The sequence below is a fragment of the Aotus nancymaae genome, unplaced genomic scaffold (genome assembly GCF_030222135.1).
Source record: "Aotus nancymaae isolate 86718 unplaced genomic scaffold, 86718_ANA_hifiasm-v0.15.2.pri h1tg000075l, whole genome shotgun sequence".
NCBI classification, from domain to species: Eukaryota; Metazoa; Chordata; class Mammalia; order Primates; family Aotidae; genus Aotus; species Aotus nancymaae.
Window position 1 is genome coordinate 3694500 of NW_026988490.1, and position 27724 is coordinate 3722223.

Below are 27724 nucleotides of genomic sequence, written 5' to 3' on the forward strand. Positions count from 1 at the left end.
TGTTTTGTTTTGTTTTGTTTTATTTATTTATTTATTTATTTAGAGACAGTCTTGCTCTGTCGCCAGGTGCCAGGCTGGGGTGCAGTGGCGCGATCTCGGCTCATTGCAACCTCTGCCTCCCGGGCTCAAGCAATTCTCCTGCCTCAGTCTCCCGAGTAGCTGGGACTACAGATGCGCACCACCACACCCAGCTAAATTTTATATTTTAGTAGAGACCGGGTTTCACTATGTTGGCCAGGATGGTCTCGATCTCTTGACCTCGTGATCCGCCCACCTTGGCCTCCCAAAGTGCTGGGATTACAGGCGTGAGCCACCATGCCCAACTTCAGAAAGGTTCCATTCTTCTTGCTGGTAGGAACTCAGAAGCGTCCCACCCTTGGGTGACTGCTGCGAATCATTCAGCTAACAGCTCCCTGGTACGTGCACAGCTGAGTATTCAAGCAAAGACTATGGGACACCTATGTGGTTTCAGAACCTGTTTCTGTTAAGCTCTCTCTTCTCTCATACCCCACCCTGCAAATCCCAGCTGCCTCAGCTTCTCCAAGTTCCAGTTCGTCCCCTCTACCAAGCAGGAACTTCCAAGCTGTACTTGCATCGTTGCTCTGTAAACTTGGTCCAGAAACTGCTTCTGGATGGAAAGCCAGGGAGGCTCACCTCACCACCTGCTTCCCTCCCCTCAGGGAAATGTCTGAGCCTGAACAGTCGCTCCATGTGTTCTGTCCAGCTTTCCACTTAAGCAGAAAGAATAAATCCATCCCTGTTACTCTGTCATTCCAAAGATTTTATTTATCTATCTACCTACCTATCTATGCAGTTTTATTCTTTCTTTCTATCTATCTATCTATCTATCTTTAGATCTTGCTCTATTGCCCAGGCTGGAGTGCAGTGGCACAATCTCAGCTCACTGCAACCTCCGGCTTCTGGGTTCCAGTGATTCTCCTGCCTCAGCCTTCTAAGTAGCTGGGACTATAGGCACATGCCACCATGCCTGGCTAAAGAATTTAAAACACGGCCAGGCACGGTGGCTCACGCCTGCAATCCCGGCACTTTGGGAGGCCAAGGCGGGTGGATCACGAGGTCAAGAGATCGAGACCATCCTGGTCAACGTGGTGAAACCCCATCTCTACTAAAAATACAAAAAATTAGCTGGGCATGGTGGTGTGTGCCTGTAATCCCAGCTACTCAGGAGGCTGAGGCAGGAGAATTGCCTGAACCCAGGAGGTGGAGGTTGCGGTGAGCCGAGATCGTGCCATTGCACTCCAGCCTGGGTAACAAGAGCGAAACTCTGTCTCAAAAAAAAAAAAAAAGAATTTAAAACACAGTATTTTACTATATATTCTCAATCTAAAGACAAAATTTGATAACAAATGTTGAACTGTAGTTGGTAGGTTTGTGTTTCATGATGGAAAAATTAGCAATTCTTTTTTTTTTTTGAGACAAGGTCTTGCTTTGTCGCTCAGGCTGGAGTGCAGTGGCATAATCATGGCTCACTACATCCTAGACTTCCCCAGGCTCAAGTGATCCTCCCATGTCAGCCTTCCAAGCAGCTGAGATGATAGGGGTGCACCACTACACCCAGCTAATTTCTAAAAACTTTTTGCAGGGCAGGCGTGCTGGTTAATACCTGTAATCCCAGCACTTTGGGAGGCTGAGGTGGGCGATTCAGGAAGTCAGGAGATCAAGACCATCTTGGTTAACATGGTGAAACCCCATCTCTGCTAAAAATACAAAAAATTAGCTGGGCATGGTGGCGTGCACCTGTAGTCTCACCTGTTTGGGAGGCTGAGGCAGGAGAATCACTTGAACCTGGGAGGTGGAGGCTGCAGTGAGCTGAGACTGAGCCACTGCACTCCAGCCTGGGTGACAGAGCAAGACTCTGTCTCAAAAAAATTTTTCTTTTGTAGAGAGACGAGGTCTCCTTATGTTGCCTAGGCTGCTCTTCACCTCCTGGATTGAAGACGTCTTCATGCCTTGGCCTTCCAAAGTGCTAGGATTACAGGTGTGAGCCACTGCACCCAGCCAGAATTAGCAATTCTGAAATGACTTTCTGTGTTTTTTGGAATGAGCAAATGAGTAATATACTAAGAAAAATGAAGCAAGGATTCTCAGTGTTTAAGGAGGTCAGAAAAAGGGAAAGGGAGGAGACTGAACTTTGCAGTGTTGAATTGGAATTGGAAATATCCATATAAACTCATAGCTTTAACATACAGATAACTATATAGAAATAAACATGCACATTGGGCTGGGCACAGTGGCTCAAGCCTGTAATCCCAGCACTTTGGGAGGCCGAGGCGGGTGGATCACGAGGTCAAGAGATCGAGACCATCCTGGTCAACATGGTGAAACCCTGTCTCTACTAAAAATACAAAAAATTAGCTGGGCATGGTGGCGCGTGCCTGTAATCCCAGCTACTCAGGAGGCTGAGGCAGGAGAATTGCCTGAATCCAGGAGGGCGGAGGTTGCGGTGAGCCGAGATCGCGCCATTGCACTCCAGCCTGGGTAACAAGAGCGAAACTCCGTCTCAAAAAAAAAGAAATAAACAAGCACGTTGATACGGTTTGGCTGTGTCCTCACCCAGATCTCATCTTGAGTTGTAACTCCCACAATTCCCACGTGTCATGAGTGGGACCCATTGGGATGTAACTGAATAATGGGGGCAGGTCTTCCCCATGCTTTCTTGATAGTGAATAAGTCTCATGAGATCTCATGGTTTTACAAGGGGAGTTTCCCTGCAAAACGTCTCTCTCTTCTCTTGTCTGCTGCCATGTGAGATGTGCCTTTCCACTTCCGCCATGACTGTGAGGCCTGGCCATGTGGAACCATAAGTCCATTTAAACTTCTTTCTTTTGTAAATTGCCCAGTCTCGGGTATGTCTTTATCGGCAGTGTGAAAATGACTAACACACATGTACACACGTGCTATGGGTTGTATTGTGTCTCTGAAAAAGAGACGTTTGGTTGGGTGCAGTGACTCATGCCTGTAATCCCAGAACTTTGGGAGGCTGAGGTGGGCGGATTGCCTGAGATTGGGAGTTTGAGACCAGCCTGGCCAACACGGTGAAACCCCATCTATTCTAAAAATACAAAAATTAGCCAGGTGTGGTGGCATGCACCTGTAATCCCAGCTACTCAGGAGGCTGAGGCAGGAGAATCGCTTGAAACCACTGAAGGTTGCGGTGAGCCAAGATCGCACCACTGCACTCCAGCCAGTGAGACTCTGTTGAAAAAGATATGCTGAGTCCTCACTCATAGTACCTGAGAATGTGAAGTTTGTTGGAAAGAAGGTCACCGCCTATGTGCCTGCTTAAGACAAGGTCATACTGAGGTAGCAGGGTAGGTTCTTGACCCAATAAGACTGGAGTCCTTCTGAGAAGAAAGGAGACCCAGAGACAGAGACACACAGGGAGAGCAGCAATGAAGTCAGGAGACTGGAGTGATGCCACTGCAAGCCAAGAACACTCACAACTGAGGCCACTGTCAGGAGTAAGGGCTCTACCCAGCATCTCAGAGGGGGCATGGTCCGGCTGACACCTTGACATCGGACTTCTGGACTCCAGAACTGTGAGAGAATAGCTGTCTGGGCCGGGCGCGGTAGCTCATGCCTGTAATCCCAGCACTTTGGGAGGCCGAGGCAGGTGGATCACGAGGTCAAGAGATCGAGACCATCCTGGTCAACATGGTGAAACCCTGTCTCTACTAAAAATACAAAAAATTAGCTGGGCATGGTGGCGCGTGCCTGTAATCCCAGCTACTCAGGAGGCTGAGGCAGGAGAATTGCCTGAACCCAGGAGGGCGGAGGTTGCGGTGAGCCAAGATTGCGCCATTGCACTCCAGCCTGGGTAACAAGAGCGAAACTCCGTCTCAAAAAAAAAAAAAAGAGAATAGCTGTCTGTTCTTTAAGCCACCTCATATGTGGCAGCCACAGGAACCCAGGCAGTCCACATGTGAGGATGTGCTCGCTCTGAACCCCAAGAGCATCTAGAAACAAGGACACCCCCGAAAGCGATGAGCACCCATCACACCCAGACTCCGTTTCTAAATGCAATTCTGCACTGGAAGGAGTTGGAGAAATGACAGATTGCGAGGACCGAGCAGGAAGAGTACAAGATGAGCCTGGAACATCCTGTGATGCAGGTCAGCAGTGCAGGAAGAACGGTGCAGACGGCCCCAGGAGACTGAAACCAAGCAGGTGGCACCCACGGCCCAAACTGCGCCCACCCCGGCCTCAAACTCCACAGTAATGGATGATAACCGTGGGTTAGAACAAATAAGTAAATAATTATAAACGCTACCAAGTACAGCAGAACGCCAGCTAGTTCCTGCAGAGAGAATGAAGGAGTTAAAACTCAGTCGGGCACAGTGGCTCAGGACTGTAATCCCAGCACTTTGGGAGGCCGAGGCACGCAGATCACCTAAGCTCAGGAGTTTGAGATCAGCCTGGCCAACATAGTAAAACCCCGTCTCTACTAAAAATATAAAAATTAGCTGGGCGTGGTGGCATGCACCTGTAATTCCAGGAGCTTGGGAGGCTGAGGCAGGAGAATCCCTTGAACCTGGGAGGCAGAGGCTGCAGTGAGCCTAGATCACCTAAGTGTACTCCAGCCTGGGCTACAGAGTAAGACTCCGTCTCAAAACAAAACAAAATAACACAAAACAAAACAACACAAACCACAGCTCACTGTTCAACCACCAGCACTGTGAAGATAACCGATTCGGGAAGGAATCGTCAACAGATCTTAAATGACCGGGTCAAATTTTAATGAGGGAGTTTGTTTACATCATCTCAAATTATCTCCCTACAAACTATTTATAACTTTTAAACTGAAAAATGGTAACATGGTAGTGGGGACACAGGGCAGCTACCACCGCACCCCAGGCACAGAAGTCACCATGAGCAGGGAGGGGACAGGTGCAGCCTTGGGCTCCGGGTGTGCCTCACTGAGGACACACCCTCCATCTATGGCCTTCCAGCAAACAGGCCTGACTCTGGACCCGAGGAAATACCCTTCAGCCAGCTTCTTTCCAGAGCTGCAGCATTATCACACGCTTATTCATGTACAGGTTAAATTCCAGCCGCAGACCCCTAAGTCACCTCCCAGAGCCACGATGCATTAACTCACTAGCCGCAAGCTAGGCCAGGTAACAAGAGGAGTCCTGGCTCGTGTCACGCAGCTCTCAGAAAACCCTCAGGCATGGGACTAAAATCCCGGGTAACATGGTTTTGTGTGTCTTCTCAGGATTCAGCACAGAACTTGGATACACAATATCCTGTTTTAAAATGTCTTTTCCAGATAACAAAGCTTTCCTGACTCCACCAGAAGACTTGTGGGAAATGCAGGCACAATGGCTTCTACCAACACTCATGGAAGGTGGAGGCTGCTGAGTAAACTGGAGCTTTTCTGCAGAAAATGCCCCTGTGACAAGCTAGGGTTCCCCGTGAATGGCACCTCAAGAATCCCCAGGCACCAGGCCACCAGGAGGCTCAGGTGACTGCATGCTGACTTCTGCCCAACAGGTGTGGTCCAAGGGAGCAGCTCTGGGTCTCTTGGGGAAACAGGTGACACACATGAAACTGGGTTCCAGATAAGATGGAGCCAGCCTGCCTGTGTCCAGGGGCCCCCATGTGTCCAGGACCCACATGTATCCAGGAGCCTCCTGCTACCCACGGTGGGGACGAGTGCAACTGCCTGGGCCTAAGGCCCCCACAGACGGCCCTGAGCAGCTGCACGCATGGCACTGGGTGCACTGTGCTGATCTGCACACAGGGTGTTCATGTCAGCTCCCGAGGTGTGGGGAAGGAGGTGCCTGGCCATCTTTCTCTGCTGCTGTGATGTATGTGGTCCTGCAGGGGTGCAGCCTCAGGGGATGGAGGGGCTGAGGGCCACCCATGCCTTGCTTTAGAGGACAAATACATTTTTACCAAGGAAACCTCTGGGGAGTTCACTAATTTTTCTCTCATCTATGTATCCACGATTTCTCATTTTTCTATAATTTTGATGCATTACTTGTGTAAGAATATTTTTTCAGGGCCAGGCGGTGGCTCACGCCTGTAATCCCAGCACTTTGGGAGGCCGAGGCGGGTGGATCACGAGGTCAAGAGATCGAGACCATCCTGGTCAACATGATGAAACCCCGTCTAGACTAAAAATACAAAAAATTAGCTGGGCATGGTGTCGCGTGCCTGTAATCCCAGCTACTCAGGAGGCTGAGGCAGGAGAATTGCCTGAACCCAGAAGGCGGAGGTTGCAGTGAGCCGAGATCGTGCCATTGCACTCCAGCCAGGGTAACGAGCAAAACTCCGTCTCAAAAAAAGAAAAAAAATGAATATTTTTTCAATTAATTCCAAGCATGAACATCTTTTAAAAATGTTGAGGCAAATGGGCACCGTAAAGGTGAGTTAAACATTCACAGTTTGGTTGCCATGGACCACTCCAGCCCAGCCTGGAGGCCCCGTGAGCTCAGAAGCCAAGCCGGGCACCACCATCCACAGCCCAGAGCTGACGGCCACGACCCTGGAGCATGGCCTCAGTGACACTGACCCAGGGTCCCACAGGAAACGCGGCCCTGCCCCCGGGGGTCCTGAACAGACGACGGCCACAGCAGGCAGAACTGGCCCTCGGGACAGCTGCTCCTCTCCTCTGCCCTCGTAGTTTGGCACCCTGTCTCCCGAGACACAAAACTCTGGGCCTGAGTCGGGAGAATTCAGCCACATGTGGGTGGGACACGGAGATCTTATGTGTAAAAGTGCTCCTAACACGTGTGTGCACACACCTGCACTCCTCTATCTCTGGATGGAGCTCAGCAGCCAGGCACCTTGCTTGGGGCCCTAGTCATCACCCAGGCTGCTGGTGTCTGTGGGAAGGCATGGTGAGCGACACACACACGTCCCTGGCACACGCTGACACCGTATGCGAGTCAAGCTCAGCGTGCAGAGAAGGAACCTCAGCCAGAATGGTGGCTGCCCGGCATGCAGAGCCCAAGGCAGGGCTGTCCCAGGACTCAGGCCCCACTGGGAGGTTGAACTCAGGATACTGCCAGCATCTATCATTTCACCACCAATCACATCACTTCATGCTGTCCAACACAGTGGCACCATGGGTGGCTCCCCCAAATCCCATCATCCTAGTACAGAAGCATGAGAAGCAGTCACCCACTTTCCACCGACAGGCAGACAGCAAGCCAGGAGATGCAGCCTCACTCAAGGTCCACGTGCAAAGCAGTGACTGTCCACGCGAGGGTGGACACAGAAGACAATGGAGGGCCTGCATGGCTTGCGTGCTCTGTGAGACGTGATGGGGAGCGGAAAGAGTGGGGAGACAGGGACCTGGTGGCACGGAGGAAGACTGAGAGGACGTGGGTCCCCAAGCTCCTCCCCTGCGGGCACCTGCGTGACAGGCACACTCACCGGTTGGTAGAGCCATTGTAGCAGTAGTTGGGCAGGAAGTCGTAGTTGAGCTCCCAGAAAACATGCAGGGTGATCCTCCCGTAGGGCGCCGACACGTTGTGGTTGGCCTCCCGGAACATGGCATCGAAGCTGTCCAGTGTCAGGTACCGGCTCAGCAGCTTGTGGGTCATGCGGTTGATTTCCAACAGGCCGTCCAGCTCCTGTGGGACCAAAGACGGGTGGGGGACAGAGCTGGTCCAGGAGGGCAGGAGGCGCTGGTGGCCTCTGATCCTACCCGGGCTTCATGGTCCCCGGCAGGGCTGCATCGAGGCAGCCCCCGGAGAGCGCAGGCTCTGACAAGTGACATGAGCTTGCTTCTTGGCACCCCACTTTTTCAGTCACCCCTACTGGGCCATGCCTTTCTCCACTGCAGTCACCTCCACGCCACTGATCTCTGCCGTCCAGTACCCTCTGGGGCAGAGTGTACGCATGGCCTGTTCCTGCCACCCTTCCCTGCATGCACCCGCTGAGCCCCCGCCCTGCCCCGCAGCAGAGCCCAGCCGGCGGTGTGCCTCCCTGGGTGTCGGAGCTGAGCGGCTTCCTCTGAGGCACCTGGAGTCGCTGAAAGGCACGCGTGGGTGGTAGGGCACGTGTCCCCGTTCCCACGGGCCTTGCAAGCCCTCATGTGTGCTGCTGCTGGAGCTCGTCCAGGCTGCACCCTCCAATGCGGCTGCCGGGGCCGGAGCTCAGCTGCTCCCACCTGAGACCAGATTTCAAAGACTGAGAAGGAAGAGAGAGACTAGCCAAATGTCCACCTCAATTACACTGCCACAGGAATGATGCTGTGAACTAGTAACATGGACGTACAGCAGGTTCAGTTAGGTATGTCATTAAAAACAACTTCACTCATTTCCTTTTCTAATGTGACTATGGGAAAATTTCAAATTACGGATATGACTTGCATTCTATTTCTATTGGACAGTAATGGCCTTGGTCGAAGCCTTGACCAATGATTTTACTCAGAATCATATTTGGCCAATGCCAACGGAAACACCATGGCCTGTACCAAATGACACTCGCAGAAGAAGGCCGCCACAGAAGGCTCTACCCGGCATCTCAGAGGGGGCGTGGTCTCTTTCTGAGTCCCAGCCTCTTTGACTCTAAGGAAAAACACGCAGGGCCCTGCTCTGTGGTGCAGAGATGCTCAAAGGGACACGTGCCGTGCTGCCAGCGCCCAGTGTCTGCCAGCCAAGGTCTGCTCTCCAGGAATGAACGATCCTCCCGATCCCTGGCACATCCGTTACCATCTGTCTGCAGCCTTTACTCCTAGAAGATTGATGTGGCTGGCAACCAAACCCTTGATCTACATTTCCTTCCCTTGGCTCTGGCAAAGGTCTGAGGACAATCGAATTTTTCCTCCCTGCCGGCTCTGCTCAGACAGGCCAAAGACTTCTTCCGTCACTGCAATATCGTTCTTATATTTATGATTTATTTTTCTTATCTTTCACCAGCCTAAGATGCAGTATTTCTTAGTGTTGACCAGTTTGGGCTGGTTTTACCAAGTACCTGATATATGCTTTTAATAGACACTTTCAAGGTGTCTTCTATTTTATCAATATTTTCTTGAAATAAATGCCAGTCGGCCCTGTTCTGTTGCTTTGGTTTGCTTCTTGAGGAATCTATCTGACAGGTACACTGAATCTTCATCATCCACCTTCTGAGTCGTTTCCTCTCAAATCCTTTCTCTTTTCTTTTCTTTTTTTTTTTTTTGAGAGGGAGTCTCACTGTCACCCAGGCTGGAGTGCAATCGTGCAGTCTTGGCTCACTGCAACCTCAGCCTCCCGAGTAGCTGGGACTACAGGTGCGTGCCACCATGCCTGGCAATTTTTTATATTTTTAGTAGAGAAGGGGTTTCACCGTGCTGGCCAGGATGGTCTTAAACTCCAGACCTCGTGATCCGCCCACCTCAGCCTCCCAAAGTGCTGGGATTGCAGGCGTGAGCCACCACGCACAGCCTTCAACTCCTTTTTCTGCTTTATTTCTCTTTGATTTTAAAAATGTTCCTCTTTGCATTCTTATTTCTAAGTCATCATCCATTGTGTTGTTTCTGGTGTAGGTCTGCAGTTTTGAAATATTTTTTTCTCTTTTTGATTTTTTTTCATGAGTTTTTATCATTTTTCTTTTCAAAACTTTTTTCCCAATAACCTTATTTCTGGATTTCTAAAAATTCTGATTTATATTATTCTTTCAGAGCGACTACCACTTTCTTAATTTCTTTTGGCTTACTGTGGAAGGTGAGGTTCCGGTCGTGCCTCCACTGTCTGTAGGGACACTGCTGTGCACTCACATTTTCTTTTTTACTGTAATATGTCTAAAGGGGACTGGCCCATTGTCTTTACCTGTGGCTCGACTGGAAGTGAAATAAGCGCCCTCATGCTTCTGAAGAGGAAGAGGGGTGGGCCAGGGCCAACCGTAACAGCACCGGCTCAAGCCTTCCGAGACTGGCCTCTCAGGCTCCCCTCCCAGCATCCTGACACTTACCAGCCTGCATGCTATTCCCAGCAGCTTCTCCTGTGGGCAGCTTTGTGTCAGGAGGGAATTTCGATTTATTCAGTTCCAGAGTCAGCAGGGCCTACTGTTCTAGCTCCGTCAAACCCGATCTCATCTCCGGTATCTCTGAAGAGTTCTGTGGGAGCTCTTCTCTGCAGGCCCTTAGCTTGGGCTCCTTGACTCCAATGGTGCCAAGCGGTGGGCGGCACAGCCCATGTGTACTCAAACGGCCTGGCACATGCACAGGGATGCTGATGTTGGTTAATGGACTGTGGTGTCCCCAGGGCTGGAACAAACGATCAGCCTTTGTAAGTTTCATTTGATGTGGATAAAGGGAAAAGCCTGGGTCTACCAAATACAAGTCTAACTTGAATCATCATAAAAGAAATCACGGCTCCTCAATCAGTTCTTGGACCCGGAGCTCCTTGGAGGACTGTTAGAAAATGCGTACTGTGAACCCTGCCCTGCTCACCCAGTGGAAGTGACGTGTGGCCGTGCGTTGCAGTGACTGTGCTCTGGAGGAGGGGAGACGACCAGCCCATTAACGCTTACTGCAGACCAGCTCTGATGAAATCCTGAAGATTCAAAGACTCCGCAAGCCAAGAGTCTGAGTTGGGGGTGGTGAGATGATCCCCAGAGCTGCGGCTGGACGGTGGGGGCGCTCATGGAGGCTCCCGTGGCTCTGGCCCTAGCTCCGGCACGCGTAGTTGGTGGTACAGCAGAGAGGCAGGCTGGTGTCCCCTGTCCATGTGAAGGTCTCTCCGCCATCTTCTCTTCAGACAAGTCTTCCGTGACACCACTCACACTCTCATCTCCTGACACTCCTGTTTCCGACACTTCTTACGCTCTTTTCTGTTTCATTCACTGTTACTTTTCTCTTTTCCCCAATTCAGATGTTTTTAATGCCTGTCTTTTTTTTTTTTTTTAAGACGGGGTTTCACCATGTTGGTCAGGCTGGTCTTGAACTCCCGATCTCAGGTGATTCGCCCGCCTTGGCCTCCAAAGTGCTTGGATTACAGGCGTGAGCCACCACACCCGGCCTTAATGCCTGTCTTCCTGTTCCTTAGTCTCGCCTCTTCCTGTGTTCACATTGTTTACAGACACAGGGAAAAACGGCGGGACGAACTTGAGGCTCCCACACAGACAAATAAAGCATGTGAAGCCTCACTGCAAACTTTTGCTTCAAGAAAGACCACAGGAACACACCAGGAAGGTCAAGAGAACCCACAGACCCTCTGAAGGAAGCGGCTTGCCTCTACAGGCCCCGGGAGACAGTCAAAAAACGGTGAGAGCCCAAAGATGATGTGGGGAGCATCAGCCCCTGAACACACATCCTCACGGGGAAACCTGATGCCCAGATAATGGGAGAAGGATTGGACCTTACCTGGAGCTCGGATGAATTTAGAGAGCCGAGCCAAATGGAGGGGCAGAGGAATCAGCAAGGAAGAGGCTTGTGGACTCTCTCGGTTTTGTCTCTGACTTTGTCTCACAGGGATCCTTGGGGAGGGTTGCCAGTGGAATTGGGGAAAGACCAGAGGGAGAAGGCAACTTGCAGCTGCACTTTGGAACGATTTCAACGAATGTGAAGTTTCCTGGATGGACTCTGGGTGAGGGGGTGAACCAGGAGTGCAGGTATGGGCACAGAGGGGAGGCAGGAAGCCTGAAAGCCCTGCTTGCTTTCTCAGGTTCTTTAACATGCCCTGAAGATCACACTACCTTACCAGCAATGGATCCAAACCAAGCAGAAATCTCTGAATTGCCAGAAAAAGAATTCAGAAGGTCAATTATTAAGCTACTCAAGGAGGCATCAGAGAAAGGTGAAAACCAACTTAATTAAAAAAAAAAAAAAAAATGAATGGAAATGTCAGGTGTCCAAGCCTGGTCATTATAGCCTTGGTGACCCACACTACACCTCTGGATGGTCCCCAGGAGCCAGAAAGTCTGAAGTAACCACAAGTAACCAGGTGGCCACAGAAAGAAGTTAAACAACTTGTTCCTGCCTCAACTAATTGCTCTCCCCTTTCAACCTGCAACCTGTAACCACTGTTCCTACTCAGCCTTGAGGAATATCCCCCCTGGACACTGGGTTTCCCAAGATCCCCACACCTATAACTGTGTAATTTACCTCACCCTCCCCTTTGCTTGCAACTGATAACCCCCACCCTTATGATCTTGCCTGTTTGTTACAGATGACCCCTACCCTTATGACCATGCATCCCGTGACACCCTTCCCCTCCCCAAGATAGATTATTACCTTTAACTGACCACTTGCCCCAACCTATAAAACCAATTCCTATCCCACTGCCCTCCGCTGACTCTCTTTTCAGACTCAGCCCACCTGCACCCAGATGAATAAACAGCCATGTTGCTCACACAAAACCTGCCTGCTGGTCTCTTTATGTGAGTGATGTGCCTAACAGGAAAAGTCTCCAGTGAAACAGACAGCATAAATAAAAAACACTCACTTCTGGCAAGGCATGGTGGCTCACGCCTGTAATCCCAGCACTTTGGGAGACCAAGGCAGGCAGATCACAAGGTCAGGAGATCAAGACCATCCTGGCCAACATAGTGAAACCCCACCTCTACTAAAAACTACAAAAATTAGCTGGGCATGGTGGCACACACCTGTAGTCCCAGCTACTTGGGAGGCTGAGGCAGGAGAATTGCCTGAACCAGGGAGGCGGAGGTTGCAGTGAGCCGAGATCGTGCCACTGCACTCCAGCCTGGCGCCTGGCAACAGAGCAAGACTCTGTCTCAAAAAAAAACCAAAAAAACAAAAAAAAACACTCACTTCTGAAAATGAAGAACACACTTAGAGAAATGCAAAATGCACCTGAAAGTCTCAGCAAAAGAATCAAACAACTAGAAGAAACAACTTCAGAGCTCAAAGACGAGGTTTTTGAGTTAATCCAATCTGACAAGGACGAAGAAAAAATAATTTTTTTTTTTTTTGAGACGGAGTTTCACTCTTGTTACCCAGGCTGGAGTGCAATGGCGTGATCTCGGCTCACCACAACCTCCGCCTCCTGGGTTCAGGCAATTCTCCTGCCTCAGCCCCCTGAGTAGCTGGGATTATAGGCACATGCCACCATGCCCAGCTGATTTTTTGTATTTTTAGTAGAGACGGGGTTTCACCATGTTGACCAGGATGGTCTTGATCTCTTGACCTCATGATCCACCTGCCTTGGCCTCCCAAAGTGCTGGGATTACAGGCTTGAGCCACCGCGCCCGGCCCGAAAAAGAATTTTAAACCGTGAACAAAGCCTCCAAGAAGTTGGGATTCTGTTCAACAACGAAACCTACGAATAATTGGTGCTCCTGAGGAAGAAGAGAAATCTGAAACTTTGGAAAACATATTTGAGGGAATAATCAAGGAAAACGTCCCCGGCATTGCTAGAGACCTAGACATTCAAATATAAGAATCTCAAAGAATGTCCAGGAAATTCATCACAGAAAGATCATCACCTAGGCACACAGTCATCGGTTATCTAACATCAAGATAAAGGAAAGAATCTTAAGAGCTGTGAGGCAAAAGCATCAGGTAATCTATAAAGGAAAACTTACCAGAATAACAGATTTCTCAGCAGAAACTCTACAAGCTAGAAAGAACTGTGGTCTTATCTTTAGCCTCCTTAAACAAAACAATTATCAGCCAAGAATTTTGTATCTAGTGAAACTAAGCTTCATAAATAAAGGAAAGCTACAGTCTTTTTCAGACAAACTAACGGTGAGATAATTTACCACTGACCAAATCGGCACTACAAAAACTGCTTAAAGGAGCTCTAAATCTTGAAACAGATCCTCAAAATATACAAAACAGAACCTCCAGAAAGCATAAATCTCACAGAAGTTATACAAGAAAAAAAAGACGAAAAGGTATTCAGGCAACAACCAGCAGGATGAATAGAATAGTACTTCACATCACAATACCAACGTCGCATGCCAACAGCCTAAACGCTCCACATAAAAGATACAGAGTTGCGGAACTGATACCAACCAACTTTCTGCTGTTTTTCAAGAGACTCACCTGACACGTAAGAACTCACATCAACTTAAGGTAAAAGGATGGAAAAAGATATTCCGTGCAAATGGACACCAAAAATGAGCAGAAGTAGCTATTCTTATATCAGACAAAACAAACTTTAAAGCAACAGCGTTCAAAAAGACAAAGAGGGACATTATACAATGAGAAAAGGACTTGTCCAACAGGAAAACATCACAATCCTAAATATATATGTACCTAACACTGGAGCTCCCAAATTTATAAAACAATTACTATTACACCTAAGAAATGAGACAGAGAGCAACACAATAATAGTGGGGGCCTTCAATACTCCACGGACAGCACTAGACAGAAAGTCAACAAAGAAACAATGGACTTAAACTATACCCTAGAACACATGGACTTAACAGATATTTACAGAATATTCTACCCAACAACTACAGAATATATATTCCACTCATCAGCACATGGAACATTCTGCAACACAGACCAAATGATAGGCCACAAAACAAGTCTTAATAAATTTAAGAAAATCTAGGCCGGGCGCAGTGGATCACGCTTATAATCCCAGCACTTTGGGAGGCCAAGGTGGGTGGATCACGAGGTCAAGAGATCAAGACCATCCTGGTCAACAAAGTGAAACCCCGTCTCTACTAAAAATACAAAAATTAGCTGGGCGTGGTGGCACGTGCCTGTAGTCCCAGCTACTCAGGAGGCTGAGGCAGGAGAATTGCCTGAACCCAGGAGGCGGAGGTTGTGGTGAGCCGAGATCGTGCCATTGCACTCCAGCCTGGGTAACAAGAGCGAAACTCTGTCTCAAAAAAAAAAAAAAAAAAAAATCTAAAAATTATATCAAGTACCCTCTCAGACCACAGTGGACTAAATCTAGAAACCAACTCCAAAAGGAACCCTCAAAATCATGCAAATACATGGAAATGAAACAACCTGCTCCTGAATGATTGTTTGGTCAACAATGAAATCCAGAAGGAAATTTAAAAATTCTTTGGACTGAGTGATAATAATGATACAACCTATCGAAACCTCTGGTGCACAGCCAAAGTGGTGCTAAGAGGAAAGTTCATACCATTAAATGCCTACATCAGAAAGTTCTGAAAGAGCGCAAACAATCTAACGTCACACCTCAAAGAACTGGAGAACAAACCCAGCAAAAGAAAAGAAATAACAAAGATCAGAGCAGAACTAAATGAAGCTGAAACAAACAAACGAAAAACAATACAAAACATAAATGAAACAAAAAACTTGTTCTTTGAAAAGATAAACAAAACAGACAGACCATTAGTGAGAAGATCCATATAAGTTCAATTGGAAACAAAATGGGAGCTATTACAAGTGACACTATGGAAACAGAAAAATCATGCAAGGCTACTATGAATGCCTTTATGCGCATAAACTAGAAAACTCAGAGGCAAGGGATACATTCCTGGAAAGATACAACCCTCCTAGCTTTAATCAGGAAGAACTAGATACCCTAACAGACCAATAACAAGCAGCAAGAGTGAAATAGTAATAAAACAATTGCTGGGCCGGGCGCGGTGGCTCACGCCTGTAATCCCAGCACTTTGGGAGGCCGAGGCGGGTGGATCACGAGGGCCAGAGATCGAGACCATCCTGGCCCACATGGTGAAACCCCGTCTCTACTAAAAATACAAAAAATTAGCTGGGCATGGTGGCGCGTGCCTGTAATCCCAGCTACTCAGGAGGCTGAGGCAGGAAAATTGCCTGAACCCAGGAGGCGGAGGCTGCGGTGAGCTGAGATCACGCCATTGCACTCCAGCCTGGGTAACAAGAGCGAAACTCTGTCTAAAAAAAGAAATAACAAAGATCAGAGCAGAACTAAATGAAGCTGAAACAAATGAAAAACAATACAAAACATAAATGAAACAAAAAACTTGTTCTTTGAAAAGATAAACAGACCATTAGTGAGAAGATCCATATAAGCTCAATTGGAAACAAAATGGGAGCTATTACAAGTGACACTATGGAAATAGAAAAATCATGCAAGGCTACTATGAATGCCTTTATGCGCATAAACTAGAAAACTCAGAGGCAAGGGATACATTCCTGGAAAGATACAACCCTCCTAGCTTTAATCAGGAAGAACTAGATACCCTAACAGACCAACAACAAGCAGCAAGAGTGAAATAGTAATAAAAAATTGCTAACAAAAAGAAATCCAGGACCAGATTCATAGCTGAATTCTATCACACATTCAAAGAAGAAATGATACCAATCCTATTGACAGTATAGCAAAAGAGAGAGAAAGAGAGAATCCTCCCTAAATCATTTCATGAAGCCAGGGTTACCCTAATACCAAAACTAGGAAAGAATGTAAGAAAAAAAGAAACTACAGACCAATGTCCCTGATGAACATAGATCCAAAGATTCTCAACAAAATGCTGACTAACCAAATCAAACAGCATATCAAATAAAAAATAAAAAGATAATCCACCATGATGAAGTGGGCTTCATACCAGAGATGTAGGGATGGTTTAACATATGCAAGTCAATACATGTGATACACCACATAAATAAAATTGAAAACAAAAATCACATGATTATTTCAATAGACACAGAAAAAACATTTGACAAAATCCAGCATCCCAGCATCTCTTTAGATTAAAACCATCAGCAAAATTGGTATAGAAGGGACATACTTTTCATTAATAAAAGCCGCCTGGCATGGTGGCTCACATCTGTAATCCCAGCACTTTAAAAGGCCCAGGTGGGTGGATCACCTGAGGTCAGGAGTTTGAGACCAGCCTGGCCAACATGGTGAAATCCCGTCTCTACTAAAGATACAAAAAAAAAAAAAAAAAAAAAAAAAATTAGCCAGGTGTGGTGGCACGTGTCTGTAATGCTATCTACTCAGGAGGCTGAGGAATGAGAATCACTTGAACCCTGGAGGTGGAGGCTGCAGTGAGTCAAGATCCTGCCATTGCACTCCAGCCTGGGTGACAGAGTGAGACTTTGTTTTAAAAAAAAAAAGTAATAAAAGCCACCTATTACAAACCCACTGCAACACTACATTGAAGAAGTCAAAAGCATTCTCCTTGAGAACCGGAATAAGACAAGGATGTCCGCTTTCACCATTTCCATTCAATACAGGACTGGAAGTCCTACCCAGAGCAATCCAACAAAAGAAAGAAAGGGCATCTTACTGGTAAAGAGGAAGCCAAACTGTCGCTGTTTGCTGATATGATCACACACCTGGAAAACTCTAACGACTCATCCAAAAAGCTCCTAGAACCAATAAATGAATTTATTAAACTTTCAGGATACTAAATTAACATACACAAATCGGTTAGCACTGCGACACACCAACAGCAACCAAGCTGAGAATCAAATGAAGAACTCAACCCCTTTTATAACACACACACACACTCACACACACACTCTTTTTTTTTTTTTTGAGACGGAGTTTCACTCTTGTTACCCAGGCTGGAGTGCAATGGCGCGATCTCGGCTCACCGCAACCTCCGCCTCCTGGGTTCAGGCAATTCTCCTGCCTCAGCCTCCTGAGTAGCTGGGATTACAGGCACGCGCCACCATGCCCAGCTAATTTTTTTTTGTATTAGTAGAGACGGGGTTTCACCATGTTGACCAGGATGGTCTCGATCTCTTGACCTCGTGATCCACCCGCCTCGGCCTCCCAAAGTGCTGGGATTACAGGCTTGAGCCACCGCGCCCGGCTTTTTTTTTTTTTTTTGAGACGGAGTTTCACTCTTGTTACCCAGGCTGGAGTGCAATGGCGCGATCTTGGCCCACCGCAACCTCCGCCTCCTGGGTTCAGGCAATTCTCCTGCCTCAGCCTCCGGAGTAGCTGGGATTATAGGCACGCACCACCAGGCCCAGCTAATTTTTTGTATTTTTAGTAGAGACGGGGTTTCACCATGTTTACCAGGATGGTCTCGATCTCTGGACCTCGTGATCCACCCGCCTCGGCCTCCCAAAGTGCTGGGATTACAGGCGTCAGCCACCACGCCTGGCCCACACACCCACTCTTAAAACTGTATCTAACCAAGAAGGTGAAAGACCTCAAAAGGAAAACTATCAAACACTGCTGAAAGAAATCATAGATGACCCAAACCAATGGAAACACAGCCCATGCTCATGGGGGGGTAGAATCGATATTGTGAAAATAACCATACTGTCAAAAGCACTCTAGAAATTCAATGCAATTCCCATCGAAATACCACCGTCATTTTTCACAGAAGTAGAAAAACAATCCTAAAATTCCTATGGAACCATAAAAGAGCCCACATAGTCAAAGCAAGACTAAGCAAAAAGAACAAATCTGGATGTGTCACATTACCTGACTTCAAACTATAAAAGTGGGAAAAGGACACCCTATTCAACAAATGGTGCTGGGATAAGTGGCAGGGCACATGTAGAAGAATCAAACTGGATCCTCATCTCTCACCTTATACAAAAAGCAATTCAGGATGGATCACAGACTTATCTAAGACCTGAAACAATTAAAATTCTAGAAGATAACACTGGCGTAGGCAAAGACTTCAAAACCAAGAACCTAACAGCAAATGCAACAAAAACAAGGATGAATAGACACGACTCAATTAAACTAAAAAGATTCTGCACAGCCCAAGAAATAATCAGGACAGTAAACAAGTCAAAAGTTAAACTCTCACTGTTAGTCGATGATAAGATCATACACCTAGAAAAAGCTCATTCAAAGAGTTCCTAGACCTGATAAGTGAATTCAGCACAACTCACAGAGTGGGATAAAATATTCCCAAACTATGCACCCAACAAAGGACTAATATCCAGAATCTACAGAGAAGTCAAATCATCAAGAAAAAAAAATCCCATCAGAAAGTGGTCTAAGGGGCCGGGCGCGGTGGCTCAAGCCTGTAATCCCAGCACTTTGGGAGGCCGAGGCGGGTGGATCACGAGGTCGAGAGATCAAGACCATCCTGGTCAACATTGTGAAACCCCGTCTCTATTAATACAAAAAAAAATTAGCTGGGCACGGTGGCGCGTGCCTGTAATCCCAGCTACTCAGGAGGCTGAGGCAGGAGAATTGCCTGAACCCAGGAGGCGGAGGTTGTGGTGAGCCGAGATCGCGCCATTGCACTCCAGCCTGGGTAACGAGCGAAACTCCGTCTCAAAAAAAGAAAGTGGTCTAAGGACATGAATGGACAATTCTGAAAAGAAGACACGCAAATGGTCAAGAAACATGAAAAAATGCTGAACACCAGTATCAGGGAAATGCAAATCAAAACAACAATGTGATACTGCTTTACTCCTGTAAGAACAGCTTTAATCAAAACCTAAAAAAATAATACGTGTTGGCATGAATGTGGTGAAAAGGGAACACTTTTACAGTATTGGTAGGAATGTAAACTAGCACAACCACTATGGAAAACAGTGTAGAGATTCCTCAAAGAACTAAAAGTAGATTTGCCATTTGATCCAGCAACCCCACTCCTGGGTGTCTCCCCAGGGGAAAAGAAGTCATTATACAAAAAGGATACGTGCACCTGCATGTTTATAGCAGCACACTTCGCAAATGCAAAAAAATATGAACCAGCCCAAATGCCCATCAATCAAGGAATGGATAAATAAAATGTGGTATATTTACCCATGGAATACTACTCAGCCATAAAAAGGAATGAAATAATGGCATTTGCAGCAACCTGAATGGAATCGCAGCCCACTATTCTAAGCAAAGCAACTCAGGAATGGAAAATCAAACATCGTATGTTCTCACTCGTAAGTGTGAGCTAAGCTATGAGAACACAAAGGCCTAAGAATGATACAATGGACTTTGGGGACGCAAGGGAAAAGGTTGGGGTGGTCAGGGATAAAGGACTCCACATTGGGTACAGTGCACACTGCTTGGGCGATGGGCACACCAAAATCCCAGAAATCACCACTAAAGAACTTATCTACGTAACCAAACACGAACTGTTCCTCCAAAACCTATTGAAATAAAAAATAATAAACCGAAAAAAAGCATGACATAGAAAACAAAAACGAACCAAATTGCTACATACATAATCAAGATTATTATGTTCTTTATGTCTAGAATATCTATTTGATTCTTTTTTATAGATTCTAATTCTCTGATGAAATTCTCCTTTTTGGCCAGGCGCGGTGGTTCACACCTGTAATTCCAGCACTTTGTGAAGCTGAGGCGGGTGGATCACATGAAGTCAGGAGATAGAGACCATCCTGGCTAACACGGTGAAACCTCGTCTCTACTAAAAATACAAAAATTAGTCAGGAGGCTGAGGCAGGAGAATTGCTTGAACCCAGGAGGTGGAGGTTGCAGTGAGCTGAGATTGCACCACTGCACTCCAGCCTGGGTGACAGAGGAAGATTCCATCTCAAAAAAAGAAAGAAAGAAAAGAAAAAAGAAAAAAAGGAAGTCTCCTTTTTATCTCTTTAATCCATCGTTTCTTCCATCTTCTTGGGCATATTAATCAGAATTATGATAAGTCCTTGTGTGTTAAGTCAATATCACCAAAGGGTTTGTTTATATTGTCAATCTTCTCTCTTGGTGTGGTCATAGGTTCTTTTGTGTCTAGGAATTCTTAATTGAGTGCTAAGCATTGTATATTTTTAAAACTGTGGAGGCTCCTACAGCAGTTGTTTTCACAGAGCACATCCCTGCTTTCCCCTGCAAGGCATAAAAAACTGGGGCCTGAACACCATGGTCCCATTAGGGACAGAACTGAGTGAAGGCTGGGCTGCAGTTCTGGTGACACCCTGTGTACCTCTAGTTTGGCTTCTAGTCATCTTTCAGTTAGGAGCCCAGCAGGTCTCTAACCCTCAGCACAATGAGCCTGGGAAATTCTGCTTCTGGAGATTCTGCTGCTTGGCTCTTTCTCCTGCTGTCCTCTACTGCAAAAGCAACTGTAATCCCCAAACTCTGGGCTGAGGGGTTTGCCCTCTCTGGAACTGTGGTCCCTCCCGTCCTTATGGACTTGCAGTTCTGGGATGGCTTTCCCATTTGATTTTTGCATTTGATTCAGCCTTCCTGGTTGTCCTCTGCAGTACTGCCGGCCTGCCACAAACCACTGCACTCTACTTGGAATCAGAAGCTGAGTCTTATGAAGGTACCTTCTGCTCTTCCCTTCCATTAAGAGGACAAGCGGGCCGGGCGCGGTGGCTCACGCCTATAATCCCAGCACTTTGGGAGGCCGAGGCGGGTGGATCACGGGATCAAGAGATCGAGACCATCCTGGTCAACATGGTGAAACCCCGTCTCTACTAAAAATACAAAAAATTAGCTGGGCATGGTGACGCGTGCCTGTAATCCCAGCTACTCAGGAGGCTGAGGCAGGAGAATTGCCTGGACCCAGGAGGCGGAGGTTGTGTTGAGCCGAGATTGCGCCATTGCACTCCAGCCTGGGTAACAAGAGCGAAACTCCCTCTCCCAAAAAAAAAAAAAAAAAAGAGGACAAGCGTGACCAGCATGACTACCCCTCCCCAGCTCTCCAGGCGAAGTACCCTATTCTACTCTGTTCCTCTGGGCTGGTTAACTTTTGCTTTCCAAAAAAACACCACGCTATTTCATTTATTACTGACATATACACCCAGGCTGGAGAGCAGTGGCATGATCTTGACCCAATGCAACCTCCGTCTCCTGGGTTCATATGATTCTCCTGCCTCAGCCTCCTGAGTAGCTGGGATTACAGGTGCCCGCCAGCATGCCTGGCTAATTTTTTTATTTTTAGTACAGACGGGGTTTCGCCATTTTGGCCAGGCTGGTCTTGAACTCCTGACCTCAGGGTGATCTGCCTGCCTCGACTTCTCAAAGTGCTGGGATTACAGGTGTGAGCCACTGTGCCTGGCCAATTTTTATGCTTTTCATTGAAGTTTTTCCATTTAAAAGAATGCTTTGTTTTTCAATTTACTCAAGAAAAAGAATTTGCATTGGAGTTCTTACATTCCTTCGTATAAATTTTATCATGTCAGGTTCACTTCCAAAAATACACATCTTTTAGTAATTATTAGGTAAAAAGTTAAACATTTTTATCTCCTAGCTCATTACTACTAAAATATAAACATGTTATTAAGTGGTGTGTTACCTTTTGCTATAGTTGGCGATTTTTTTCAAGATTGGGGTTATTTGTTCGTTAAGGTCAATTTAGCATCGTGAACACTGAATGTAGATGCTGAAAAGAGGCTTGGGATAGGCCATGCTCAGTGAGTGCGTCTCCTTTATTACCTATACAACAACTGGACCTACTCTTACTTCAATTTATCAATAGGGCAAAGTTAAATTTGTTCCAGTACTTACAACTATGGAAGTCAAATCTTCACTTTCAAATCGTCCAATCGCCAGTTCCAGGGACTTATATACGGCTGCTGAGACGCGCTGAGTGATCAGACGATTGAGGTCTATTGACCTGCCGAGGAGCTGGTGTGCACAGGGGAGGATGGCAGGAAAAGAGTGAACAGGAGCAGCTCGAAAGCAATAAAAGCCTCACCAGGGACCCTGGAGAAGCCGGTATATTGGTAACGACAACATTTACAATGATGTTCAGGACCCATCTCCCCACAGACACAGCAGTGTGGTGTGTCTTTTTACAGGTGTTATGATAATAAATAAGAGAAAATGACTGCATCTCTATTTCAACATACTAGGAACATATCCATCCTTCAGTGCTGTTTCAGCATAAAAATATGACAAAGCCCTGGTGAAAAATGTCCCAAAATGTGCACGGTGATTACTGATGGATAGAGTAGAATTAAATGCAATTTTTTTTACAGTTTCCCACATTTTACCAGTTTTATGTGTGTAATGTAATATAACTTTTAATTTCTAAATTTTTTTTCTTTTTTTAATGTCTGTGGGTACACAGTAAGTATATATATTTATGGGGTACATGAGATGTTTTGATACAGGCATGCAATGTGTATCACTTTGTAAAAAACCTGTAAAAAAATAAGTACTATATATCTTTAAATTCTTCTGGCTGGCTAGGAGAAAATTCTGTCTGGTGCTTTGAGCTGATGAGTGTTTCTCACCTTCGTTCTTTTTAAGCTCTGGCTTCTGGGCTCCTGGAGAAGGGCCGGCTCTTCCAGGCTATGCCCGCCCCCAGGAGCCGCAGGGCAGACAGAGAATGCTGCAGATGCTCCCTGTGTGTGAGGTGACCCAATACAAACGGAGTGTCTTTCAATGCCTAAGTTTTTTTTTTTTTTTTTTTTTTGAGACGGAGTGCTTCGCTCTTGTTACCCAGGCTGGAGTGCAATGGTGCGATCTCGGCTCACCGCAACCTCTGCCTCCTGGGTTCAGGCAATTCTCCTGCCTCAGCCTCCTGAGTAGCTGGGATTACAGGCACGCGCCACCATGCCCAGCTAATTTTTTGTATTTTTAGTAGAGACGGGGTTTCACCATGTTGACCAGGATGGTCTTGATCTCTTGACCTCGTGATTCACCCGCCTCGGCCTCCCAAAGTGCTGGGATTACAGGCGTGAGCCACTGTGCCCGGCCCAAGTTTTTTATTATTATTATTTTTTGAGATGGAGTCTCACTCTGTCCCCCAGGCTGGAGTGCAGTGGTGCGATCTTGGCTTACTGCAGCCTCTGCCTCCTGAGTTCAAGTGATTCTCCTGCCTCAGCCACCTGATTAGTTGGGACTACAGGTGTGTGCCACCATGCCTGACTAATTTTTGTATTTTTAGTAGAGATGAGGTTTCACCGTGTCAGCCAGGATGGTCTCGATCTCCTGACATCAAGTGATTCACCTGCCTTGGCTTCCCAAAGTCCTGGGATTACAGGTATAAGCCACTGTGCCTGGCCTGCCTAACAATTTATAAGAACGTTTGAAGTCACAAGCCATGGTGATATCTAGTAAAACCAAGTTAGCTATAAGAAATCCTAATTTTGGGGCCGGCGTGGTGGCTCATGCTTGTAATCCCAGCACTTTGGGAGGCCGAGGCGGGTGGATCACGAGGTCAAGAGATCGAGACCATCCTGGTCAACATGGTGAAACCCAAATTTCTTTCTTTTTGTCTTTCTTTTTTTTTTTTTGAGATGGAGTCTCACTTACTCTGTCGCCCCAGGCTGGAGTGCAGTGGTACAATCTCAGCTCACTGCAACCTCCACTTCCTGGGTTCAAGTGATTCTCTTGCCTCAGCATCCCAGAGTGGCTGGGACAACAGGCACCCACAACCACGGCCGGCCAATTTTTGTATTTTTAGTACAGATAGGGTTTTGCCATGTTGGCCAGCCTGGCCTTGAACTCCTGACCAGGTGATCCGCCTGCCTCGGCATCCCAAAGTGCTAGGATTACAGGTGTGAGCCACCGCGCCCAGATGAAAACCCAGTTTTTTCAATGCATGCTATACGTCTCCACCACGGCCCAGCTCCGCTCACCTGCACATGCCTCTGCTTCAGCAGCGTTTCATAGCGGTTAGAAGGCGGGAGGTGGATCGTGGCTCCCTGATTTTTGCATTCTGATCGTAACCGTTTATCAAGAAGCAAACTAGTATAGAAGGAAGACAGGAAGTTTTTCATACACTATAAATTGTAATGGGAATGTCAGAACAAATTATGCAACATTTTGAATCAAAATCACACACCGGATACTCACCTTCCTGCCATAACCTTGTAATATGCAAATATCTGGTCTGCCAGCTTGTAAACAAATTGGTCAAAACATAGATTCACCTGAAGAAAAAGAAAGTACACGTTACAGTTTGATTCCCTAAAGCAAGATCAAAATACAAGTTGAAAAACAAAATGTTACATTCAGGCTACTAACTGAGGTTCTTTCATTTTTTTGAGATGGGGTCTTACTCTGTTGCCTAGGCTAAAGTGCAGTGGGGCGATCTCAGCTCACTGCAACCTGTGCCTCCCAGATTCAAGTGATCCTCCTGCCTCAGCCTCCTGAGCAGCTGGCATTACAGGTGCCCATCACCACACCATGTCGGGCTAATGTTTGTATTTTTAGTAGGGACGGGGTTTCAGAATGTTGGTCAGGCTGCTCTTGAACTTGTGTCCTCAGGTGATCCACCTGCCTTGGCCTCCCAAAGTGCTGTGATCGCAGAAGTGAGTCACCGCACCCAGCCTGAGGCTCTTATTAGGAAAAAGAAATTAGGCCAGGCGTGGTGGCTTACACGTATAATCCTAGCACTGTGGAAGGCCAAGGTGGGCAAATCACTTGAGGTCAGGAGTCTGAGACCAGCCTGGCCAACATGGTGAAACCCCATCTTCACTAAAAATACAAAAAACTAGCCTGGCATGGTGGCACGTGCCTGTGGTCCCAGCTACTTGGGAGGCTAAGGCACGACAATTGCTTTAACTTGGGAGGTGGAAGTTACAGTGAGCAGAGATTGCGTCACTACACTCCTGCCTGGGTGACAGAGCGAGACTCCACCTCAAAAAAACAAAAGAAACTAGCAATAATCTTACTGTCCAACAACATACTAAATAAACTGCAGCGTGGCCAGGATGACTACCACATTGCCACAGAAAATTAGACCAGAACCAGTCTCACTGAGGGATAAAAATTTTCCATTCTCTTAACTGCAAGAGAGAATGAACGAGTCTCTCTTCACCATGTGCAGCGACCACAGGGGATACTGTGCATTGCAGGTGACATTCCACCCTGGGCAGCTCCGCCTACTGTCACTGCAGGAGCCACCACGGAGGGCCGGCTCCTGGGCCTTCCCGGGAACAAAGCGGTCCTTCTGGGTGTGAGGTTCGTCAAGAGACACCTTCAAAAGACCCTTACTTGCAGATGGGGCTAGCACTACCTCCTGGAACTGTGAGAAGGATACCTGTGGTTGGTGGCAAGCGGGACTCAGGACCCAGAGTGCCTGGCAGACAGGGCCAAGAAGGGCATCTCTGCCCTCCTCCCACCCTGCAGTGCTGGGACCTGTGATATCTCCCTGAAGAACCATTGCAGGTGGTCTTTTTGAGGAGGCAGAGGAGGCGATGTGTGGAGTGAGCTTCATCTCCTTAGATGTGCACACACTAGAATTCCACCTGAATTTGTCCATGGGAATTTGTCCTATAGAAATCATATGATGTCAGGCAGTTCATCAGTGTGTGTTTACAACATCCAAAACAAGGCCGGGCGCGGTGGCTCACGCCTGTAATCCCAGCACTTTGGGAGGCCGAGGTAGGTGGATCACAAGGTCAAGAGATCGAGACCATCCTGGTCAACATGGTGAAACCCGTCTCTACTAAAAATACAAAAATTAGCCGGGCATGGTGGTGCGTGCCTGTAATCCCAGTTACTCAGGAGGCTGAGGCAGGAGAATTGCCTGAACCCAGGAGGCGGAGGTTGCGGTCAGCCAAGATCGTGCCATTGCACTCCAGCCTGGGTAACAAGAGTGAAACTCCATCTCAAAAAAAAAACAAAAAATGACAACATCCAAAACAAAAAAACTAGAGAAATAAAACAAAAGTTGCTTCAGTGCAAGATCACGTTCATAACCAAAAACAGGCGAGGACGCAGACTCCACAGTGACACACAGTCAGGTGGAAAAGCGCAGCCCGCACGCGCCACGGGAGCAGACCCACAGAGGAAGGGCTCGCTCCCACATGCTCGCCTCGTGGCTTACACTGTCTTATATTTGAAAGGAAGTTTATTACTTGGAAGAAAACAAAATGAGAAAGGATATTTAGTTACAGGAAACGAACAGAAATGGAGCTGCGTGGGCCTCACCTCAGCCTCGATTTCATCGTAGAGGAACTGCTTGTTGAACCTGGTGAGCGCGTAGTGGGCGCTGTCGTTGTAAAGGTCCAGGGAGTAGAGCACGTACCTGCAGAGGACAGCAGCTGTATCAGCAGCAGCCTCCGCTACGCATTCGCAGCTCTAACAGCCTCCTCGCCTCAGAAACTAAATGCCATTTTTTACCTCTCATGTAAGGAAAAACAATTTTCACTTCTAACACCAGATGGTGCTCCTGCGAAAGCCCCTGGTGGCTGCACCTGAGGTGGCCGTTGCACCCACCAGGCAGTGAGGATGCTCGGGACATTACACGCTCACTCATAGCCACATATGGACAAGGTCCTCCACCTGCCTGCATCTTCTCATTTACCAGGCTTTAAAACATTTCACTACAAGTACATAGCATTTTTTTTCTTTTTTTTTTTTTTCTTTTTTTTCAGATGGAGTTTCGCTCTTGTTACCCAGGCTGGAGTGCAATGGCGCGATCTCGGCTCACCGCAACCTCCGCCTCCTGGGTTCAGGCAATTCTCCTGCCTCAGCCTCCTGAGTAGCTAGGATTACAGGCACACGCCACCATGTCCAGCTAATTTTTTTGTATTTTTAGTAGAGACGGGGTTTCACCATGTTGACCAGGATGGTCTCGATCTTTTGACCTCGTGATCCACCCGCCTCAGCCTCCCAGAGTGCTGGGATTACAGGTGTGAGCCACCGCGCCAGGCCCATAGCATTTTTTTCAACAACAAGAAAATTGAGTTATTTTCTTATTTCAAGAATGAACTCCAAGGGTCAGGCTTGGTGGCTCACATCTATAATCCCAGCATTTTGGGGGCCAAGGTAGGCGGGTCACTTGAGGTCAGGAGTTCCAGATCAGCCTGGGAAATATGGCAAGACTGTGTCTCTAACAAAAGTACAAAAAATTATTCAGGCATGGTGGCGCACACCTGTAGTCACAGCTACTTGGGAAGCTGAGGTTGAAGGATCACTCGAGCCTGAGAGGTCAAGGCTGCAGTGAGCCGGGATCATGCCACTGCACTATAGCCTGCGTGACAAAGTGAGACTCTATAAAAAAAAAAATAAGAGAATAGGCTGGGCACAGTGGCTCACGCTTGTAATCC

At 47.3% G+C, this 27724-nt stretch overlaps 1 protein-coding gene across 4 annotated transcripts in view; it reads right to left on the reverse strand.

The window, feature by feature from the left end:
* Window positions 1-27724, reverse strand: part of CYFIP1 (cytoplasmic FMR1 interacting protein 1) — a 109753-nt gene that overhangs the window by 18750 nt on the left and 63279 nt on the right. For all 4 annotated transcript variants that reach the window (XM_012460351.3, XM_012460348.3, XM_064367826.1 and 1 more), the window contains 5 exons: window positions 26604-26700; window positions 24522-24598; window positions 24305-24413; window positions 22224-22343; window positions 7405-7604 (listed from right to left, as the gene is read on the reverse strand). In XM_012460351.3, the coding sequence (XP_012315774.3) occupies window positions 7405-7604; window positions 22224-22343; window positions 24305-24413; window positions 24522-24598; window positions 26604-26700 (603 nt within the window). The remainder of the gene's footprint in view (window positions 1-7404; window positions 7605-22223; window positions 22344-24304; window positions 24414-24521; window positions 24599-26603; window positions 26701-27724) is intronic.